The sequence below is a fragment of the Mytilus trossulus genome, chromosome 9 (assembly GCF_036588685.1).
Source record: "Mytilus trossulus isolate FHL-02 chromosome 9, PNRI_Mtr1.1.1.hap1, whole genome shotgun sequence".
Classification (NCBI taxonomy): domain Eukaryota; kingdom Metazoa; phylum Mollusca; class Bivalvia; order Mytilida; family Mytilidae; genus Mytilus; species Mytilus trossulus.
In genome coordinates, this window is record NC_086381.1 from 51815545 (window position 1) to 51836072 (window position 20528).

At 31.4% G+C, this 20528-nt stretch overlaps 1 protein-coding gene across 3 annotated transcripts in view; it reads left to right on the forward strand.

Moving 5' to 3' along the window:
- Positions 1–20528, forward strand: part of LOC134683089 (probable 4-coumarate--CoA ligase 1) — a 40209-nt gene that overhangs the window by 4224 nt on the left and 15457 nt on the right. Inside the window, exons 2-9 of one of the 3 annotated variants that reach the window (XM_063542164.1) lie at positions 5145–5173; positions 5628–5926; positions 6502–6709; positions 7300–7418; positions 9752–9957; positions 12080–12254; positions 13374–13542; positions 14618–14715. In XM_063542164.1, coding sequence (XP_063398234.1) covers positions 5651–5926; positions 6502–6709; positions 7300–7418; positions 9752–9957; positions 12080–12254; positions 13374–13542; positions 14618–14715 — 1251 coding nt within the window. In that variant the 5' untranslated portion in view covers positions 5145–5173; positions 5628–5650. The remainder of the gene's footprint in view (positions 1–5144; positions 5174–5627; positions 5927–6501; positions 6710–7299; positions 7419–9751; positions 9958–12079; positions 12255–13373; positions 13543–14617; positions 14716–20528) is intronic. The other 2 variants (XM_063542165.1, XM_063542166.1) reach the window with 2 other exon arrangements.

Sequence of the window (20528 nt, forward strand, 5' to 3'; positions counted from 1 at the left end):
AATAAAAAAAACCATGCATCTAAGTTTTGCATTCACGTAAAGATTGAAACAAACTGTGAGTAAAAAAGAATGATTTACTATTATTGGATAGTAACGATTGTCCATGAAAAAAGAGTCATTTTCAATGCTCTTCAACTTTGTACTTGTTTGGATTTATAAAAAATATTTTGACATGAGGGTCTCTGATGAGTCTTATGTAGACGAAACAACATCTGGCGTACTAAATTATAATCCTGGTACCTTTGATAACTACTTGACCTAAATTAATTCTGGTTAAGGTACATTAAGATACAAAATATTATCAACTACAAGTCATAGAAGAATAATATCTTTTAGATCGCACTTCCTTGATAACAATGGACCTCGAAAAAAGATTCAAATTTGTGTTTAGGTCCAGATGTTAGCAACAACACATAAAAGAGGAATGCTATTTGTTGTTGAGCACTTCTTTGATTTTATTTTAAGTCCACACAATTTTATTTATTTTTTAACAGAAGCACAAAAAAACACGATACAAGTTATTATGTCAATATATAATTGTAATATAATTATATTAATGGAGAACTTCTAAATCTAGTATTGTTTTACCGTGTGAATTCTTCTCGTTGTTGTTATTGGCGTTCTAATCCTTCCCAACTACAAGCTTGTCTAAAGTCTTGGGGTTTTTGTTATTTTTGCTACCAATTTTTTTCCATATCCCATGTTAGGATCAATGTAAAACGAGTTGAAAATTTCATATCTGAGTATTTTTTTCGTTATCTGGAAAGTTACTTTTGACGACGCATCTTGATTGTTTATGTAGGGCTTCTTTCTCATGGATATGGAGCACTCACGGGGAAAAAATGGAAAATTTTCGAAACTAATTTGACTTTTATGTATAGCAAAGTCCGAATTATATTATTAAAAGAATTTAAATTCACAAACTAGTTATTTTGCACCAAACATTGCTATGAAATGCCTTTTTAAAATATGATTGAAAATATTATATGTTTAAGTAAAATTCTATTTGCAATTGCTGACCAACGTTGATAAAAAAAATATGCAATGAACAGTATACTTCTGACAGATATTTGGTTCTCCTTGAAAAATACTGGGTCATAACATATCTTAATTACAATCCCTAGTAATTGCAATATATGTGTATAAATCTACATGTTTTAATACGGCTGCAAAAAATAAATAAAAAAAAAATGGTCGTATATTGCTATCACGTCGTCGTCGTCAGCGTCGCCGAAGACAGATGTTTTCCAGATAATAACTTTTGTATAAGTAAATAAATATCAATTAAATTTTAACACAAGTTTCATAACTGTTCCTGACAGACCGTATGAGTATTTGGACCGTACGCGTACGGTCCGGACCGTATACGTATACTCGTATGGTCCGACCATACGCGTACAGTTGGACCGTATGAGTATACGCGTATGGTCCAGTACGAGCTGACCATACATGTTATTGTTAATGGGTTAAATTTAAACAAACATTTATCAAAATCTTTATTTTTATTTTTATAAATTGTTATTATTACAATTAGATGGATAAAATAAACAAATGAACAATTGAAATTAAATATTTGTTTATAATTGTATATCTGAATCGTATTTTGGTACTCTCGCCCAAGGTGACACTTGCTACCACAAGTAATGTAATATTTTTTATATTTATATGTTTGCAGTTCATTCATGTTCCTTTGCATTTGCAGTTTATGTAAAGTTTCTTATATTCTAAACAATTGTCCTCCCACATTATGCTTACTTCCGATATCGTCAAATTCAATGATCATCATTCAATTAATGTATTACTGATCAACATGCTAAAAACCTAGATATTAACAGATTTAATTAGCGTGAATTTTTTAAAAACATGTATTAAAGTTTTTATTTCAATTATAATTGAACTTTTCCATATTAATTTGAGAGTTAAGTTATTTTGATCTCACGTTGCATATTAATCAGACGTACGCGTACGGTCCGACCGTATGAGTATTTTGAAAAAGTACGCATACGGTCAAGACCGTACGCGCACGGTCCAAATACTCATACGGTCTGGAACATAACCACTAAAGAAAGGTTGGGATTGATTTGGGGGGTTATGGTCTTAACTGTAATAAACATTTTTTGTAGTTTCCAGTCATTAAGTGTATGAATCTCTCTGAAATTATACCACAAATTTCCAAACTACAAAAGGGATGGTTATGATTTGCTCGGAGGGGTAGGTGGGGGGAGGTGTTATGGCTCAAACTGTTTCGAAATTAGAGGCAAAAAAGAGGGAAAAACAAGGGTTTCTTGGTTAATGGTCAATTAAGACAATTTGAAACCAGTGTAAGGAAAGTAATCCAAATATATTGAGGTAATCCAGACATGTTTGATTACCTCCCTTTCACTGCTTTAAAATTATGTGTAAAGATTTTTTTTCTCCCATATCAGATCTCAGAAATAAAAAAGAAAAAAGTGGGGGATACATTTTTCTTTTCTTGAGGATGGGGTCAGTATGCAACAGCATAGTATATTGCACAAAACAAACAAAAAATGAGGGTATTTTTTGAATTTTTGGAGGGGGTTGGGCAATTCGCAACAGCGAAGTGCAAAAGCAAAAAAATAAGTATACATTCAAAATAACCAATTTTTAGTTCTTTGACTACAGTTATTCTGTGTCAGAAATTTATTATGTGTCAAATATTTAATTACATTCCAAATTCAGACCTGAATCAAGCGTGAATAGTGTGTCCATTTTTATCCGAACGGTTTAGGGTTGGACCTCTGCGGTCGTATCCAACTGCATTCGGCGAAGCAATTTAATAAACACTTAAATATATATACATATTAAGTTGTGAATATGGTGAAACTGATCCTCAAAACAAGTTTAAAATGCCCTGTATGGTGTGAAATAAATTTGTGTTAAATTGATCATACTTCTTAACTTACTTATTTCAATCAGTTTCAAATATTGTATACTGATAACATATAACAATAACTGTTTAAATTTGTTTGCTGGGCATTAATTTACCGTTATTTACTAATTATGGATTCGGTAATTTCCGCTAAAAAACGAAGTTTACCGAATGATCTCATCATTCATTTATCTCATCATACATCAATTTCATCATACAACAAAAAACGTATAATGTTGTGACCACTTCATAAAATGGTGTGAGCACTTAATATAATGTTGTGAGCACTTAATATAATGTTGTGAGCACTGCATAAAATGGTGTGAGCACTTAATATAATGCTGTGAGCACTGCATATAATGTTGTGACCACTGCATATAATGCTGTGAGCACTTAATATAATGTTGTGAGCACTGCATATAATGGTGTGAGCACTTAATATAATGTTGTGAGCACTGCATAAAATGGTGTGAGCACTTAATATAATGCTGTGAGCACTGCATATAATGTTGTGACCACTGCATATAATGCTGTGAACACTTCATATAATGTTGTGATCACTGTATATAATGTTGTGAGCACTGCGTAAAATGTTGTGAACACTGCATATAATGTTGTGAACCCTGCATATAATGTTGTGAGCACTGCATATAATGCTTTGAACACTGCATATAATGTTATGAGCACTTCATATAATGTTGTGAACACTGCATATAATGCTGTGAGCACTGCATATAATGCTGTGAACACTGCATATAATGCTGTGAGCACTGCATATAATGCTGTGATCACTTCATATAATGTTGTGAGCACTGCATATAATGCTGTGATCACTTCATATAATGCTGTGAACACTGCGTATAATGCTGATTATTAACATAAGGCAGTCGTGGCGTTCCATACAAATTTAGGAAAAGCTGAATACAATGTCTACAATCACATGCATCAGATATCAGAGTTTGAGCTCATATTTTTGCGATACTGCCCTAGTCGCATAATTCTCAATAATTAAAGCCTTGCATTGCAATGCAATATTTTTTGAATTTACAGTAATCTTAAACATATAAACACTCAAAAAAATGTTCTCCTTTTTTGCCTCACTAATTGAAACATGATTTTGCACAACCAAAACACAAAACGTTTAAACTTCTTAAAATGATCCTGGTAAATAGATTATAGACATAATAGGAAAGACAATGAAAGATGTGGGTGGAGTCTCATCCTGGTTTCAAAATTAAAAAAATCTTGGAATCTGTCAATTTAAGCTGCATATAAGCATTTTTGTTCACATAAATATTGGCTAGCCATTCAGAGAATTGGCCAAAATCCAGTCCAAGTCAATTCAAGAATTCCTATATTAAAGACAAGAACTGGATTTTGCAACAGAGATGAATTTGATTCTATAGTCACCATTCAGAAAAGTATTAAACCAAGTAACAGGAACAAAAAGATATAGAAAGTTATCTTAAGGTGGTGTAACCTAACACTACAAGGAGATAACTCCGTAAAATCAGCCAATCGTTTTAAATGTTGTGTTGTGAAGGGAATATTAAGCTTCTCAATGATCAAAATTATTGTTTGTCAAACTGCTGCATGTATATAACCAGTGTAATTTTTCTGATAAATTGGTTGGTTCAAATTTTTTGAAATTTTTATATTTTTGTCAAAGGGTCAAAGTTAATACTTTGTCAAAGTTTTATGAAAATTAAACGAGCCAAATTAATTTTAGTGAAGGTGTTGGGTACCACCTTAAATGCTGCTTAATATTATCAAAATGAAAATATCTTAATAAGACAACTGATTTCAAGACAGCTACATTAATCATTTGTTAATTGGAAACTTGTCTTACACTTTTTTGATTATATTTTTAAGAAAACATTACTTGATACATTTGTTTGTGTACATATCACTATTCTTGAACATAATCACGATAATGAAGATGACATTTTAAGTTGAAATATTCATTACACAATTTTGACATACATGCAGCCTTATTAACAACAAAAGCAAATTCAGTATTTCACAGCTATCATTGTTAAAGGTTATGGTTGTCTTTCTGAAACGTTTTAAATCTCACCCCTTCTTTAATTGATTTTTAATTTACATGCATGTTGTCATAGATCAAATTTATTCATTCTGTGTACATTTATGTTAATTTGTTTGTGTTAATATGTCATTTTGATTGAGTGAAGCCATTTCAGTTGATATTTTATATTGTGACTTTCTATGTTGTGATTTTACACTATTGTTTCAGGTACATGTAAGGCATTGTAAAGGGTGAAGGTTGGTACCAAATAAAACGTTTAAACACACTCCTGTTCTAAGTCAGGATTTTACTTAACATTTTGCACTATAAGTCAAAAACTATAGTCGTTGGGGAAGAAATTTTAAAAGCAAAATAGATCAGCAAGATACGTTTAACAAATGATTAAACAGGGCCAAATTATCAGACTCCTTATTAGATATATTGCCCTTAAAAGGTTTTTTTTTAATATTTTTTTTTATTTTGCCGATTAGGTCCAAAAGAATGCTAGATAAGTAAAAACAGTTACCCGAGAAAAAAAAATCACCAATACAACATGTACAAAAATGTCTCTTGGCAAATAACCAAACTGATTGCACTAAAAGAAAGAAGAATATAAATTAACATATTTTTACCTGGTTGGCTATTCAGTTTTCTTAAGAGCCTGTTGTATGATAAATTTTCTATTAATAGTTTGCCTGTTTTCTTTTTCAGTTAGATGATAGACAGATTACAAAATGGCAGCAATACGGAGAAGTTTTAGAATATTTCCTACTTCATGTACTTATTTAACAAGACATTTATTTCCCAGACCACATCACAGAAATAGATTGACACAAGCAAGGTCTACATGTTTACATTACAGTACAGACATCAGGAGCGTACCTCCTTTAACTAACGTCAATGGAGAAACAATAGTACGGAGTCCATATCCAGATCTCTCAATACCACAGTGTTCCTTCGCTGAATATGTGTTTGAACAGCTCGATAACTTTTCTGATTTTGCATTAATGGTGCGTAACTAATTTTCTTCACACGTTTACAATGGAGTTTTAATGGTTTGAGGTAGAAAAATTAATTATTAAGCATATTATTCCTTGCAAATTATTAGTATTTAAGGATTAGAAATATTATTCAAGCACATTTACAGAGCACATTTCTTTGTTTATTTTTTATGCATACAGTTTATTTATATTTTACTGAAGAGTTAGATTTTTATACTGTAATCTAAATGCAGCTGCATATGGTATTACATGTTTGAGTATTGAGTGATTAGTTGAAAAATATGATGCTACTTGTATGTTGCATAAACTATTCAGCAAATAAAATTCTTATAATTGAATTGTGATTAAGTACCTATGGAACAAACATTAGTTCTAGATAATCCTGTATAATGGAGATCACGAAGACGCTTGATGAACTTAAATAGTTTAGGGGTAGAGTCAATCACCTCAATCTGGTAAATGACATCATAAAGGCGCTCATAATTGATAAACTTTTCAGATAAGGTCCTAACTCGAAAGTTGTTTATTGATGTGTTTCATTTTTTGTGGTATGATAATCTAATGATTTTATATATTTTCTACAGGTTGATAATACATCAGGCAGACATTTCAGTGGAAGGCAACTAAAGGAATACTCCATTAAAGTAGCTAGTGCCTTAACTAAAATGGGATTCAAGAAGGGGGATAGAATTCTGATATTTTGTAGCAATTGTCCTGAGTATGCTATCATGTTTATGGCTTGTAGTGCACTTGGAGTTATTGTTAGCACAGCCAACCCTGTATATACAGATGGTAAGAAATATTATAAAGAAAATGTTTTTTAAAACATTACTGAAAAAATTGTCCAAGATATTGATGAACTTTAATAAAAGACAAATCACTATACATATTTAAAATTTTTTTTTTTAATCAAACCCCATTGAACATGTCTAAAACAAAAAAAGGATTATGGTCATATATATCAGAAAATGAACTTTGTGATATCTAGTTAACTAGTGAGGCCTACACATATGTTTATGGATTTGTGAACTCTGCTCTTAGGTTTTCTTGTGAAATAAGAGTGTTCTAGTGTGCTATAGGCAAGGTTTTCAAAAATCATAAACTATAAAATTGAGAATGGAAATGTGGAATGTGTCAAAGAGACAACAACCCGACCAAATAAAAAACAACAGCAGAAGGTCACCAACAGGTCTTCAATGTAGCGAGAAATTCCTGCACCCGGAGGCGTCCTTCAGCTGACCCCTAGTTCACGACAAATGGATTAATATTAACAAAAAGATAGATAGTATAACTATTTTAACTGTCTTACAATTTACACGTTCCAAATATTTTTAATCAGAAATTTGTATAGACCATATAATATGCCAACATTATTGTTCCAGCTGAGTTAGCAAGACAGATATTACACTCAGAATCTTGTGCCATAGTAACATTACCAGGTCTGATGCCGACAGCTGTGAAAGCTGTTAATTCAACCAAAGATATGGCGCAGCAAGTAAAGGTACTATATATTTTACATTATAACACATTATAACACATAATAATAAGGGATACTTATGTTTTCCTTATTGAGGAAACATTAAAGTTAAAACGATTTAATCAGTTAAAATTTAATTGTTTTTATGAATACTTCTGAGATATCAAATAAAAAAAGGGTGCCATAGGCACTATTGTCTTGAAAAATCAAAGAGAACACCTATTTCCTATCAAATTCAATAAATTATCTGCCCTTCATTTAAAAAAGATTTTTTTTCTGAAAATTTTGAATACACTCAAAGATACTGAATTTTAAAAGAGTTCAATCTTTGAATTTTCGATGTAAATGTTTCTGTTGTATATTAAATGATACTGCCCAGAAGAAATGCTAAAAAAAATATATCCACAGATAGAAGAAATGGAAAAGCAATCCACTCTGCAAATGCTCTGTGAGGATTCACAATGCCTCTGTCTTCTATGACATTCACAGTCTATCAATGTTGCAGGAATTTGAAATTTTAAAAAAAACCAAAAAAACATAAACATGCTTATTTAACATGTTAAATGTCAAGTAACAATGAATCAATCAGACATTTAAAGATGTATTTTTGTCGAGCCTGCAACTTTTGTTGCAGAAAGCTAGATATAGGGATAGTGATATGGTGGCGGCTACTTCTTAAAAGCTATATATTTTAGAAGGTTGAATACCTGGATGCTTCATATTTTGTAAATATATGCCTCATGTTACGAAATTTCCGTCAGGCACATGTCCATTGTCCTTGACCTCATTTTCATGGTTCAGTGACCACTTGAAAAAAAAGTTTTCTTGGTTAATGTTAAGTTTACGTGACAGTTGTAATTAAACTTTATATTTAGGAGTATCAACATAAAATCAATGATTAGTAAAGAGGGCGAAAAATTTCAGTGTGTGCACTCTTTTTTTAATGTAAATATGATAAGATGACTAATTTTGAGTCATTGAGACAACCTTCAACAAGAGACCAAATGCTGTAGAAGTTAACATCTTACAAGTTACATAAAGTACATATGAACCAAAAATAAACAAAAAAATCAATTAATTATTTTGGTTGACTTATAATTTTATTTAATTTAGTTATTGTAGGGTTCAGAGTTGAGAAATAAGAAGTTTATAGTTCAGAGCAGTTAAAAACAAATAGAGTGTAAAATATCCAATTATCCAATATCCTCTTACTGTAAGATTATTGGTTAGACCGTACTGGGTCCTATTATGGCTATATGTTAATATAAAAAAGAAGATGTGGTATGATTGCCAATAAGACAACTATCCACAAAAGACCAAAATGACACAGACATTAACAACTATAGGACACTGTACGGCTTCAACAATGAGCAAAGCCCATACCGCATAGTGACAGCTATAAAAGGCCCTGATAAGACAATGTAAAACAATTCAAACGAGAAAACTAACGGCCTTATTTATGTAAAAAAAACAACAAAAAACAAATATGTAACACAGAAACAAACTTCAACCACTGAATTTACAGGCTCCTGACTTGGGACAGGCATTACTTCTGTCATTAGGTCTCTGGTGCAAGAATTGTCTCATATACCACCTCTTCTTATTTTTGTAATTATACTATATTATTACATTGGTTGCAATAAATTACATTGATTTCCCAGTTGAATAAAAACCGATAATTTCACATGTGAAATAAACGTGGTTATTTCACTCTCTGACATCATACAACAATAGGCGTTGTCAAGACGTCGATAAAGTTGGATCAAAACAAATTGTGAATGCGTAGGAAAAACATATAGTTCCTTACATTTTCTACATCAATTTTATAAAAAAAAAGCCATAGTGCCAATGTAATAAAAAGTATAACTAATAGCCGTATTTGCTGCGCACTTGTTTAATCCATGCGTCGTTCGGTCACGCGTTGTCTTATTTTTTATATTGAATACGGCGATTAGTTATACTATAAATATTATCTGGATCTACTATACAATATTATACTATATTATTTGGGTCTATTATACTATATTATCTGGGTCTATGAAATATTATTATATTTTGTGATTAATAGAACATAATTAAGCTAGATACACAACTGCCTGTGCCCACTCCACCAAATAATCTCTTTTTTTGTAAAAATATTGATTACAAATGCTTATCTGCTTTTTTCAATTGATTGTACTTGCAAGTCTTTTGATTAAACAAAAGAAATTTCATGCCCACTCCTATGGGTGAATTTATAGATTGGACAAGCTAGAAAGTTTGCCCACCGGGTGCCCACTCCCACCTTTGACAGGTGGACAAAGCAAAATCCACCTGAGCTGTAGTGTACCTGTTATTTTTTTTGTTTTCCTTTTTAGTTGATAATTAGCATAGGGAATTCTGATGGAGCAATCCCATTCTCTTTGCTAATGGAGGACGATGGGAAAGCATTTCCTGAGAACACAGATATCAATTCAAAAGAAGATATTCTAGCCCTCCCTTACTCCAGTGGAACCACAGGGCTTCCAAAAGGTGTTATGTTGTCACATTATAATATCATTTCAAACATTGAACAGCTTACTAGGTGAGTAAATGCATTACCTTATGCATTACTGATTTCACAATTTCAAATATTTCAAAAATTCCTGGAGAATTTAATTTTGTTTATTTTGTGGAAAGAATAAATCCACAAAATTAAAACCTCCATGAAAATTTAACCTCCATATAATACTACTTACATTTAAAGAAACCATGAAATTAAATCCCCATGAAATCTTATAGAGAGACAAAACCACGAAATTTTAACCCCACAAAAATTAATGTTTCTACAGTAGAACGTCCTCTCACTAACTAATTAAATGTTTTGTATACTATGATTAATGCATCTATCACTGGGAACTCAAACTAAAGCATACAGGTTTTAAGTCTGCCTCATATCTTGACTAACATCTTAAAGTTGATAACAACGGTTAGTTGAGAAAAAAACTATGACAAAATTATGAATAATCCAGTTCTTTCTAGATAAATTTCAGTAAGGCCTGCATATGTAGTAAATATCTCTTAGTTGGTGAGATATTCTAGAGCTTGTGTTTCTTATCACGATTTCACTGATTTAGAGGTGCTTTAGAAGAACCACCCCTTCCTTACTTTCACGAGTCAGTTGAATACAATAAAAATCTGTGTCACTGATGACCAAGGGGATGTTCCAATTGTCTTAACCACAATCTCATCCTCTTAACTTTGATTGTGTCATCACCTAATGAATTTTATCACTGAAGTTGAACTAAAAATGGATAACACAACAGGTGCTACTAGTCAAGCAGGATCTGTTTACCCTTTCTTGAGCACCTAAGATCACACTAATATTTGGAGGAGTTTCTCAGACTCAGTTTTCTTCGTAGTGTTTTGTGAAATGGTTTGCCTTTTCCACCTATTTTATTATTTGATGTTGTCAGTTGTTAATTTTAATGGTGCAAAGTTTTGTTGTGAAATCTTTTGTATATAATAAGTTATTTGTGTAAATAAGATTTTAGAGTATATTAATGCTAGCGTTTGACATCATTTATGATGTAAAACTAGAAAGATATGTGGAAATGTACAAGAATTAGTATCCTAAGTATGAATATATTGATGGAAAAAAACAAAATACTGATGCTTGCTGTCTATTATTGAAAACCTAGGTTGACCTCTGGATGTCTTTACTTTGTTTTGTTTGTATGCCAAAAAATAGCTTCATTCATGATGGAATCAAAACAACTTGTTTGTTTGTTTGAAATTTGAGAGAAAATTAACACTTGCAGCTGATATCATTCATAATATAAAGATAGAAAAAAATGTGTTAATTGACAGGAAGCAATATCAAAATTGGAGGAAAAAATAAAACAAAATACTGATGCGCACCTTATTGTCTTGACTGACATGACTGACCAATATTTGCTAATTTCTAAGTCATTTGGTCTCTGATTTGAGGTCTTGTCTCCTTGGCATTCATACACCATTTTATTTAGAACAACAAATAACTTAAATTCCCACCAATACATTGTACCAAGAACAGCAAAAAGCAAGATAACTTAATGCAATACAATGAAGAGTTGTAATATTTGGAATTATAAAATGGCAAACCATAGGGTTCATATAATTTTGTGGTTACAATTTTTTGCAAACTAAGGAAAAAGTCAGATTAATTGGTTATCTCATTTCGTGGTTTTTCAGGAATTCAATATATAGACTTAACTTTCACATACCTGCATACTGTATTTTCTAATGTCATCATGCTTATATTCTTACATAATGATAATACATGATGTTTCAAAGACATCATTTACTTCAATTGACCATTATAGGTCAACAAATGTAACTTATTTATGAAAGGATCTCCAAATTGGTCTATTTGTAAATTTGTAATTTTTGAACGGATTATGAACTCTCAAAATCCACAAAAAGCAGAAATTTTCGTGGAGGATTTAATTTTGTTTATTTCGTGGAAAGAATGTATCCACAAAATTAAAAACCCATGAAAATTTAACCTCAAATTGGTCTATTTGTAAATTTGTAATTTTTGAACAATAAATTTCATGGATTATGCACTCTCAAAATCCACAAAAATTATCAGGAATAAATAGAAATCTACTATATGATTTTTTTTTATATATATATATGTAATAATATTCAATTATCTCCCTTTATAATAAATCTATGTTTAACAGAGGACCAATGAGCCACCTGACAGCTGGAAAAGACAGTTTGATAGGAGTTTTACCATTCTATCACATCTATGGCATGGTTGTTGTCCAATTTGGATCTATATGTTTGGGGACCAAGCTGGTTACTATACCTAGATTTGAACCAGAGCCCTTCCTCAATGCAATTCAACAAAACAAGGTACACTTAGAACATTGTGAAAGGAGATAGACTACAGTTGTTAATGTTTGTGTCATATTGGTCTTTTGTGGATACCGTAGTTGTCTCATTGGCAATCATACCACATCTTCTTTTTTATATATACAAAACTATTTGCTATAAGAAAGACTCATATAAAAACAGCAATTTAATGAAATAGACATGTTTAGGCATACAGCATCAGCATAAAGACAATACAGAAAATCACTCTCAAGAATAAAATTAAGAAGTACTTATTTATGCATTGCAATGTCACCATGGGTTGTGTAATTATTAATAGAAAGGGAAAGAAGGTTTAAAAGTGGACTTGAACAATAGGGGTATAGAGAACAATTTTTTTTAATATATTATTTTATAGCAAAAGGTTACAAGATATTGCAGGAAAGTTTTGAATGAAAGAAGAAAACAAATTTACAAATATAGATATAAGAAGTTGTGATATGAGTGCCGATGAGACAACTCTCTCATTCAAGTAACAATTTATAAAATGAAAACCATTATAGATGACAAGAGTAAAACCATTCAAACTGGGAAACCAACGGTCTTATCTATATAAAAAAATTAACACTTGTGAACCACATCAACAAATGACAATACTAAACATCAGATTCCTGACTTAGGACAGGCGCAAATAATTGCAGCGGGTTTAAAAGTTTTAAAAGGTATTAACTTTCATTCTTATCTGAAACAATAGTGTAACATCACAAAAACATAAAAGAATAAATAGTATCAACAGGTCAACAGGTAAAAAAACCAAGAAAATACGATTTGAAAGTACTCAAGGTTACTGACAGCTAGTTAAAAGCCAATAATGATTGATATTAAAAAACCATGCATCAGAGACAAAAATCATCTAAAACAAATCCCAGGGATTTAGTATTTTAACATCATGGACAGTCAAAGAAGACATGACTTGTGCAATGTCAAAAATAAATGTGTTTGCAGGCAGTAGGATAGTTGGGGTTTAACCTCTACATGTAAGTGAAAGGTTTCTTAATATGTTGACGGCTATATTTACTAAAGATGGCAAAAACATCATAAAATTCTATTGTTGATTTCAAATGTTTTAAATTAGTCAAGCATTGAGGAATTTTATTCCAGATATCCTATATGCATTTAGTACCACCATTAGCCTTGTTCATGGCCAAGAGTCCTCTAGTAGACAACTTTGATGTCAGTACGGTACAGAACATGGTATTTGGGGCAGCCCCTCTTGGAGCAGGACTTACTCAGGAACTCATGAATAGAATAGAAGCTAATGTTATCCAAGGTACACACATTTTTCTTTTGTGTTGTCTTCAGTGTTACTTATTTTGCTTGAATTAATTGATAATATGATTTTTGTTGTGAATTGCCTTTTAAAATAACTGCTTACAAACTAAAACAGGTATTTTCTATTAATTTGTTTTAAGTTTAGAACCATTTATTGTCTATCATTAGTTTATTTATTTTTACCATTATTTCCAGTGGCGGATCCACATAAGGGGGGGGCCCACTGACTGACCTAAGGGGGGCCCACTTCAGTGATTCCCTATATAATCAACCAAATTTTACCCGCAAAAGGAGGGGGCCAGGCCCCCCTCCTGGATACGCCTATGATTTCCCTCTGAGAATTATATTTATTTAAGACCTCAATCACAGTCGTTTGGATTTTAGTGATAAATAAACAAAAAATAGAAAAAGGTCGCTAGATAAATAATCTCACTCGTTTGAATTTTAGTGATAAATAAACAAAACAAATAGAAAAAAGTTGCCAGATAATTCCAACGACTGTGGTAGAATGAACAAAGAAATTGATGATAGTCACTTTTTCCCCTCAGGAGTTATGTGTCCTTGACATACTTTAAAATGGCGCTTGATGTCCTTTCCATTCAAAATTTCATAATTGCTTCTACCAACGGTTTTCAAATTATAATGTGTTGTTGCTGATGAGAAAAGTTCAATGTTGTCAATTTTTAGCATTGCCATCCAGGAATAGTTCTTGATATATAGTAAAATGGCACTTGATTTTGTTTCTGTGCAATCATTGACCAAATCCTCCAACTAATGCTTTCAAAATTTAATATGCTGTTACTGATAACAAAATGATAGTCAATTTTGATATTTTCAATTTTCATTTTTGCTATTCAGGAGTTATGGTCCCTGGTATATTAGAAAACCCAGTTTGATGTCAATTTGACAGCTCATTTAAAATTCCTTGTCATTGTATAATGTGCAACTTTGTTCCATAAGAGTTTGACCCTGTCCTCCTATTTTTTTATGTAAAGAAAAACATTGCTGCCAATTTTGGTTTTTCTTTGTAATGATTGTAGCTCATTTGTAGTTTAGTTGACATTTACTTTCAGTTTATGGGTTAACTGAATCCAGCCCAGTTACAAACCATGATTGTGTACCACCTAAATTAGGAACCATTGGTAACCTTGTCCCAAACACGCTCGGCAAGGTTTGTTAAGACTCCTATTACTAACCCAGTAAACAATGCTACTACACCTCATGTTGACATTAATATTTGTGATGGTGAAGTCTGGAGATTTTATTTTGTTGAAAAAAAAAAAAAATTGAGTTGATTTGATCTTTTTAAAGAAATATTCAACTGAACTTTAATATATTTTAAAGTCAAAGTTAAAGTCAAATATGTAATCGATATAAAACCCCAAATCTGGATTGTCTTATTTAAGTAAGGAAATGTGGTTTGATTGTCAATATAACAGAGAACACTGTGGATGTGACAACTTAAGGGGGCTCGCGGGTCTAAATCATTTTTTTTTATTTAATATAGGATTTAGCTATATTTTTCTATAAATGAACTTTATCTTATACTTAAAAGAAAACTGAAATAAAAAGATGGGGTCACCGTTCATTTACGCTCACAATCTGCCTTTGAAAGAAACATACATTTTCGTTAATGTCCTTTTTTTCTGTTGAATTAATAGGAGAAATAGCGGTAATATCGAAATAAAAAAAGAACTAAATTACAGAAATCGCTAAAATCTTACAATTATTTAGTTTATGTACAGTTTATTCGAAAACAATAATAAAAAGTATAGGTCACCCATGAGTTATAAAAGATATTTCAATTTTAATGCCAAAAAATGGCATTTTTGCACCAAAGGGAGATAATTTGGAGCTTTTTCAATGATATCTACATTTTAAAAGTCACATGGAGCCAACACAAATTCATTTTTTGGAATGATTTTTGTACCATATGATTAAGTAACAACTACTAAAGGTTATAGATAAAATTTGTAATGAAAAATAAATGTTTAATTTTTTTCGGAAAATATTATACCCGCGAGCCTCCTTAATGTCATTGTACAGCATATTTAAGGTTTAAGTCCTGATTTAACATTTGAATTATTTTAAGCATAATCTTAAAATGATGACGCAACCATTGTTTGATATGCCAATGTTTGTTTTGGACTTTTGATTTTATTAAAAAAAAACATGGAAAAAACTGATAAAAATATGGTTAGAAAGTTCAGGATCTTTATTTACAAGAATTTTTTTTTTATTTAGACCTTTAATTTAAAAATGAAAGTTTAAGTATATTTAACTTTTTATCAAGTTTTTACCATGAAAATTTCAATTGACCAGTATTTGCCAGTATTGACCACTTGGGGAGTATTGTCTGGGGCTGTAAATACCAGTAAATACCAGGGGTGGTATTTACCGCCCAACCTTGCCTTTAAACCATTGATATAAGTTTTTTTAGATTTCCTAACTTTAATATCTGACTGGAATAGAATACTATAAATGTGAAAGTATAAAAAATAAACAAAATACAAAGAATTAGAATGTAGAACAATAAAAGTAACATGATATTGTAATAGCATGAACCAATCCATATTGTCATTTTGCTAAACTTAAAGCTTCTCTTGTGGAGTTATGCTAAACTTAAAGTGCCTCTTGTGGAGTTACTACAAACTTCAAGCGCCTCTTGTGGAGTTACTCTAATATTAAACTATCAATTTTCTTCACAGTAAACAAAATTATATCATTGATGTAAACTTTTGTTGACTGTTTTTGTTTTACCTGCAACAAAAGTCACAATATGTATATAGGGATTTCAATCCAGAGGGGTTCAAACTATTTATTTGAAGCTTTATATTTCAAAGAAAACTTGGATGCTTCATACCTTGTATCCAGATACCTTATGTTACAAAGATTCCTTAGTTGTCATATTTTCAATGTCTTTAACCTCATTTTCATGGTTCAAGGACTGCTTGAAAAAAAATCTTGTGAATTACTCACTTATTATGAGTAATAGTTTAATTATATTTGATATATGGATTCCTTGCAACATCTACATGTCTGTCAGACATGATTCATCTGACCTCTACCTCATTTTATTGACAAGTGATCAAGGTTAAATATATGTAATTGGGTATGGATCTCTAAATACAGCAGTTGGTCAACTATATGTGGTGTATAGAATGATTGTAAGAGATATGTCAGTCTGACAGAATGCATTTGACCTTGGAATAAATTTCAGGGTTCATTGGTCAATGTAAAGTTTTGTGTTTTGGTCTGTTTATCAAATAAAAATAGCAATAGGTCAGCTCTATTTGGGGTGTTCCATACATATACATTGGAATAAAGATGTTAAATTTTGTATTTTTGGTCTTTTTTTTCAATTACCATAAGCAGTAGGTGAGCTATATTTGGTGTTTAGAATAGTTATAAAGTGAACATGTCTGTCTGAGAGGATTTATCTAACCTTGATCACATTTTCATAAATCTTTTAAGATGTTAAGTTCAGGTGATACTTATAGTAAACCTTTATCTTCAAAACTTTTAAATAAAAATCCATGGTCAATTTAAGCACGTGAGTTGTCAACATGTGCTTTTTTTGTTTGTTTTTGTATGTGGTTGAAGTTGCAATTGCAAAATAGCTGTAGTGTTTATTTTTCACAGTTTCTTTACAAAACATATTTATAGTTAACTTGAAACTTTACAAAATGTTTACCTGGGGAGATCCTGGCAGGCGTGAAGCTACGTAGACTTAAAAGAAATTTACAAACTGAGTAGGGAGATCTCAGCATGACTACAAATAAAAAAAAATATGCAAGTGCCTTAAGATTGACTGAGAGATATGCCTGCTGATATCATAGATAAAGACAGATGCATTGTGTTGTGAATAAACTATAATATAATAAATCTTTGGACTTCACAGGATTTGATTAAGAGTTATAATCTGATAGTAAAGAAAAAAAATGAGAGTGAATGTTTCCTTTATATGTTTAAATTGTTATCTTTTTTCTTCTTCCTTAATACCACATAAGCTTTAATTATAAGACTACAATCCATCACAAATAATATTGTAAGCAAAAAACCTAACACTCCATAGTAGAATGACATGCTAGAAAATACTTTGCCTTCACAATTATTTTTGTGTGCTTATTTTTTTAATTTTTTTAAAAGATTTCAAGGGAGGGGTTAATTCTGGAGCAATTGATAATAGCATAATAATCAGATATCCTCTAAAACATTTATTCCAATTCTACAAGTGCACTTAATTTAAACAATTCACATTGAAATTTGAAAACATCAGTACACAATCATTGTTTGTAAGAACTATTTACATTGTCTTGTAGTACATGTGCTGCTAATCCTACCTTATATCATTACTTTTTTATGCCCCACCTATGATAGTAGAGGGACATTATGTTTTTTGGTCTGTGGGTCGTTCCTCTGTTTCGTTCGTCTGTCCTTTTGTTTGTTCGTTCGTCCGTTCGTCTGTCCCGCTTCAGGTTAAAGTTTTTGGTCAAGGTAGTTTTTGATGAAGTTGAAGAAGTCCAATCGACTTCAAACTTAGTACACATGTTCCCTATGACATGATCTTTCTAATTTTAAGGCCAAATTAGAGTTTTTGCCCCAATGTCACGGTCCACTGAACATAGAAAATGATAGGGTGAGTGGGGCATTCGTGTACTGGGGACACATTCTTGTTTTATCATAATCTTTTTTTTTCCTTGCTTTTTAAATATAACATGTTGATCTTTAATTTATAGTCCATTATAGATGGGAATTTTAACAATTAAAAGCACAACTTTTATTTTCAATATAAACTAGCATGTACAAAATACATAACTTCATGTACAAGTATGTTTGTTACATGGATACATTACCTCGTGTTTGCAAGTTGTCTCCCTTTCCTGATTTATTGCAAAAATACTGTATTCAAAATTATTAACTTTTTAAACATTTCATTTTTGTCTCGCCTTGACTGAGTCAATAAAAGACACATAGGTATGCTGTTTCCGGCGTCGGCGACGGCAGTGACAGCGACAACAATGTATTTAGTTTGTGATTAGGTTTAGTTCATGGTGAACGATCACAAGTGATAGGTCAATGATATTTGGTATGCAGTTGTATAAGCATTGGCACATCTCATTTCCATGGAGATTATTTGGCCCTGCACCCTCAGTCATGGTCTATTGACTTCCAAACATTTGATTATTTTACATGTATAAATTTGTGATTAGGTCAGTTTATGGGGAACCATAAGTAGTAGGTCAATGATATTTGATATGCAGTTTTATAAGCATTGGTATATCTCATTTCCATGGACATAATTTTGTGCCGCCCCCTTTGCCATGGTCTATTGACTTTGACATTTTTTCTAAGTTATCATGTATTAGTTTGTAATTAGGTCAGTTCAAGGGGAACCATTAGTGGTAGGCCAATATAAATTGGTATTCAGTTGTTTAAGCATTAATTGGAACATCTCATTTCCAGGGAGAATATTTGACCTCGCCCCTCAGTCACAGTCTAATGACTTTAAACTTATCTTAGTTTACATGTATTAGTTTGTGATTAGATCAGTTTAAGATGAACTGCTTAATTATGTTTAGTTAATAATATTTGGTATGCAAATTTTTTGGCATTTGCAAGTATTGTTTCCATGGAGATTATATAGCCCCACCCCCTCTTCATTATTCATTGACTTTGAAACTTTATCATAGTGTACAAGTTAATTAGTTGAACCTGTACCATCTGTATGTGAATTAACTCTTTAATCAGATTATTTATCTGAGCTCTGTATCTGTTCACATACATATCCTTAACTTATTACAATCATGCATGCTTTAAAAATGTTTGTTTTCAGGTAGCATTAAAAATGTTAACAGTTATTATAAAGAGGTTAATTTGTTTAAAAATAGGGCATGTAGGGAAGAAATATGTAAGACAGTTTGTTTTTTAAGGAGTTGAGTAGATTGTTTGTTTAAAAGAAGATTGGTTTATAAATAGAATTGAACATGTGTACATTTATACATATAATTTTCACTAAAAAAAATCACTACCAGGTGTTCTCATAGATTGAGATGGAAAAACAATTTGAAATAATGTTTAATTTTCCAGCCTATGGTTTAACAGAGACAAGCCCAGTGTCTCACTATGACCGAAGTCCAACTAAAATAGGAACTGTTGGTCATTTAGTTCCTAACACTCTAGGAAAGGTTGGTCAACATGGCATTACACCAATTAACATGTACCTAAACTCATATAATAACCATGCACTCTTTAACCCTTTACTCTATAATGACACCTTTTGACGCCACTCTCTTTACTCCATAATGACACCTTTTGACCTCACTCTCTTTACTCCATAATGACACCTTTTGACGATTGTTTAGTACTTTAGTTGAATAAAAATGGGGAATGTGTCAAAGAGGCAACAACCCGACCAAAGAAAAAAACAACAGCAGAAGGTCACCAACAGGTCTTCAATGTAGCGAGAAATTCCCGCACCCGGAGGCGTCCTTCAGCTGGCCCCTAAACAAATATATACTAGCTAGTTCATTGATAATGAACACCATACTAATTTAACAAAACATTTTTGACTATGAAACGTCTGCTTCAGACCTAAAAAAATTTGAATCCAATTTGAAAAAGATATTCATAAGACTATCTGACTTAAATTTATTTGATGAGATATTGATTTTTCCCAATGCATTAATTAATACCTTAGAGCATATTTCAGCATTGTATTGAAAATCCTATGCAAATCAAGTATGCAAAAAAAAAAATTCTATTGAAGAAAGGGTTAAGAAGTTAGTAATACAAGGTATAATTAAACTTGAATCCCTGTCAATGAGCATATCTTTATTTTATCTTTTTTATAATCAGATGTGTACATTTTTATCTATCTTCCAATAAAAAGGCATGCATTATTCACCAACTAATTTTCACTGTTTCTGGATTTTAAGCTCACTTTTGTACCTGCAAAACAATCATTTTTTGTAGGAGACATAA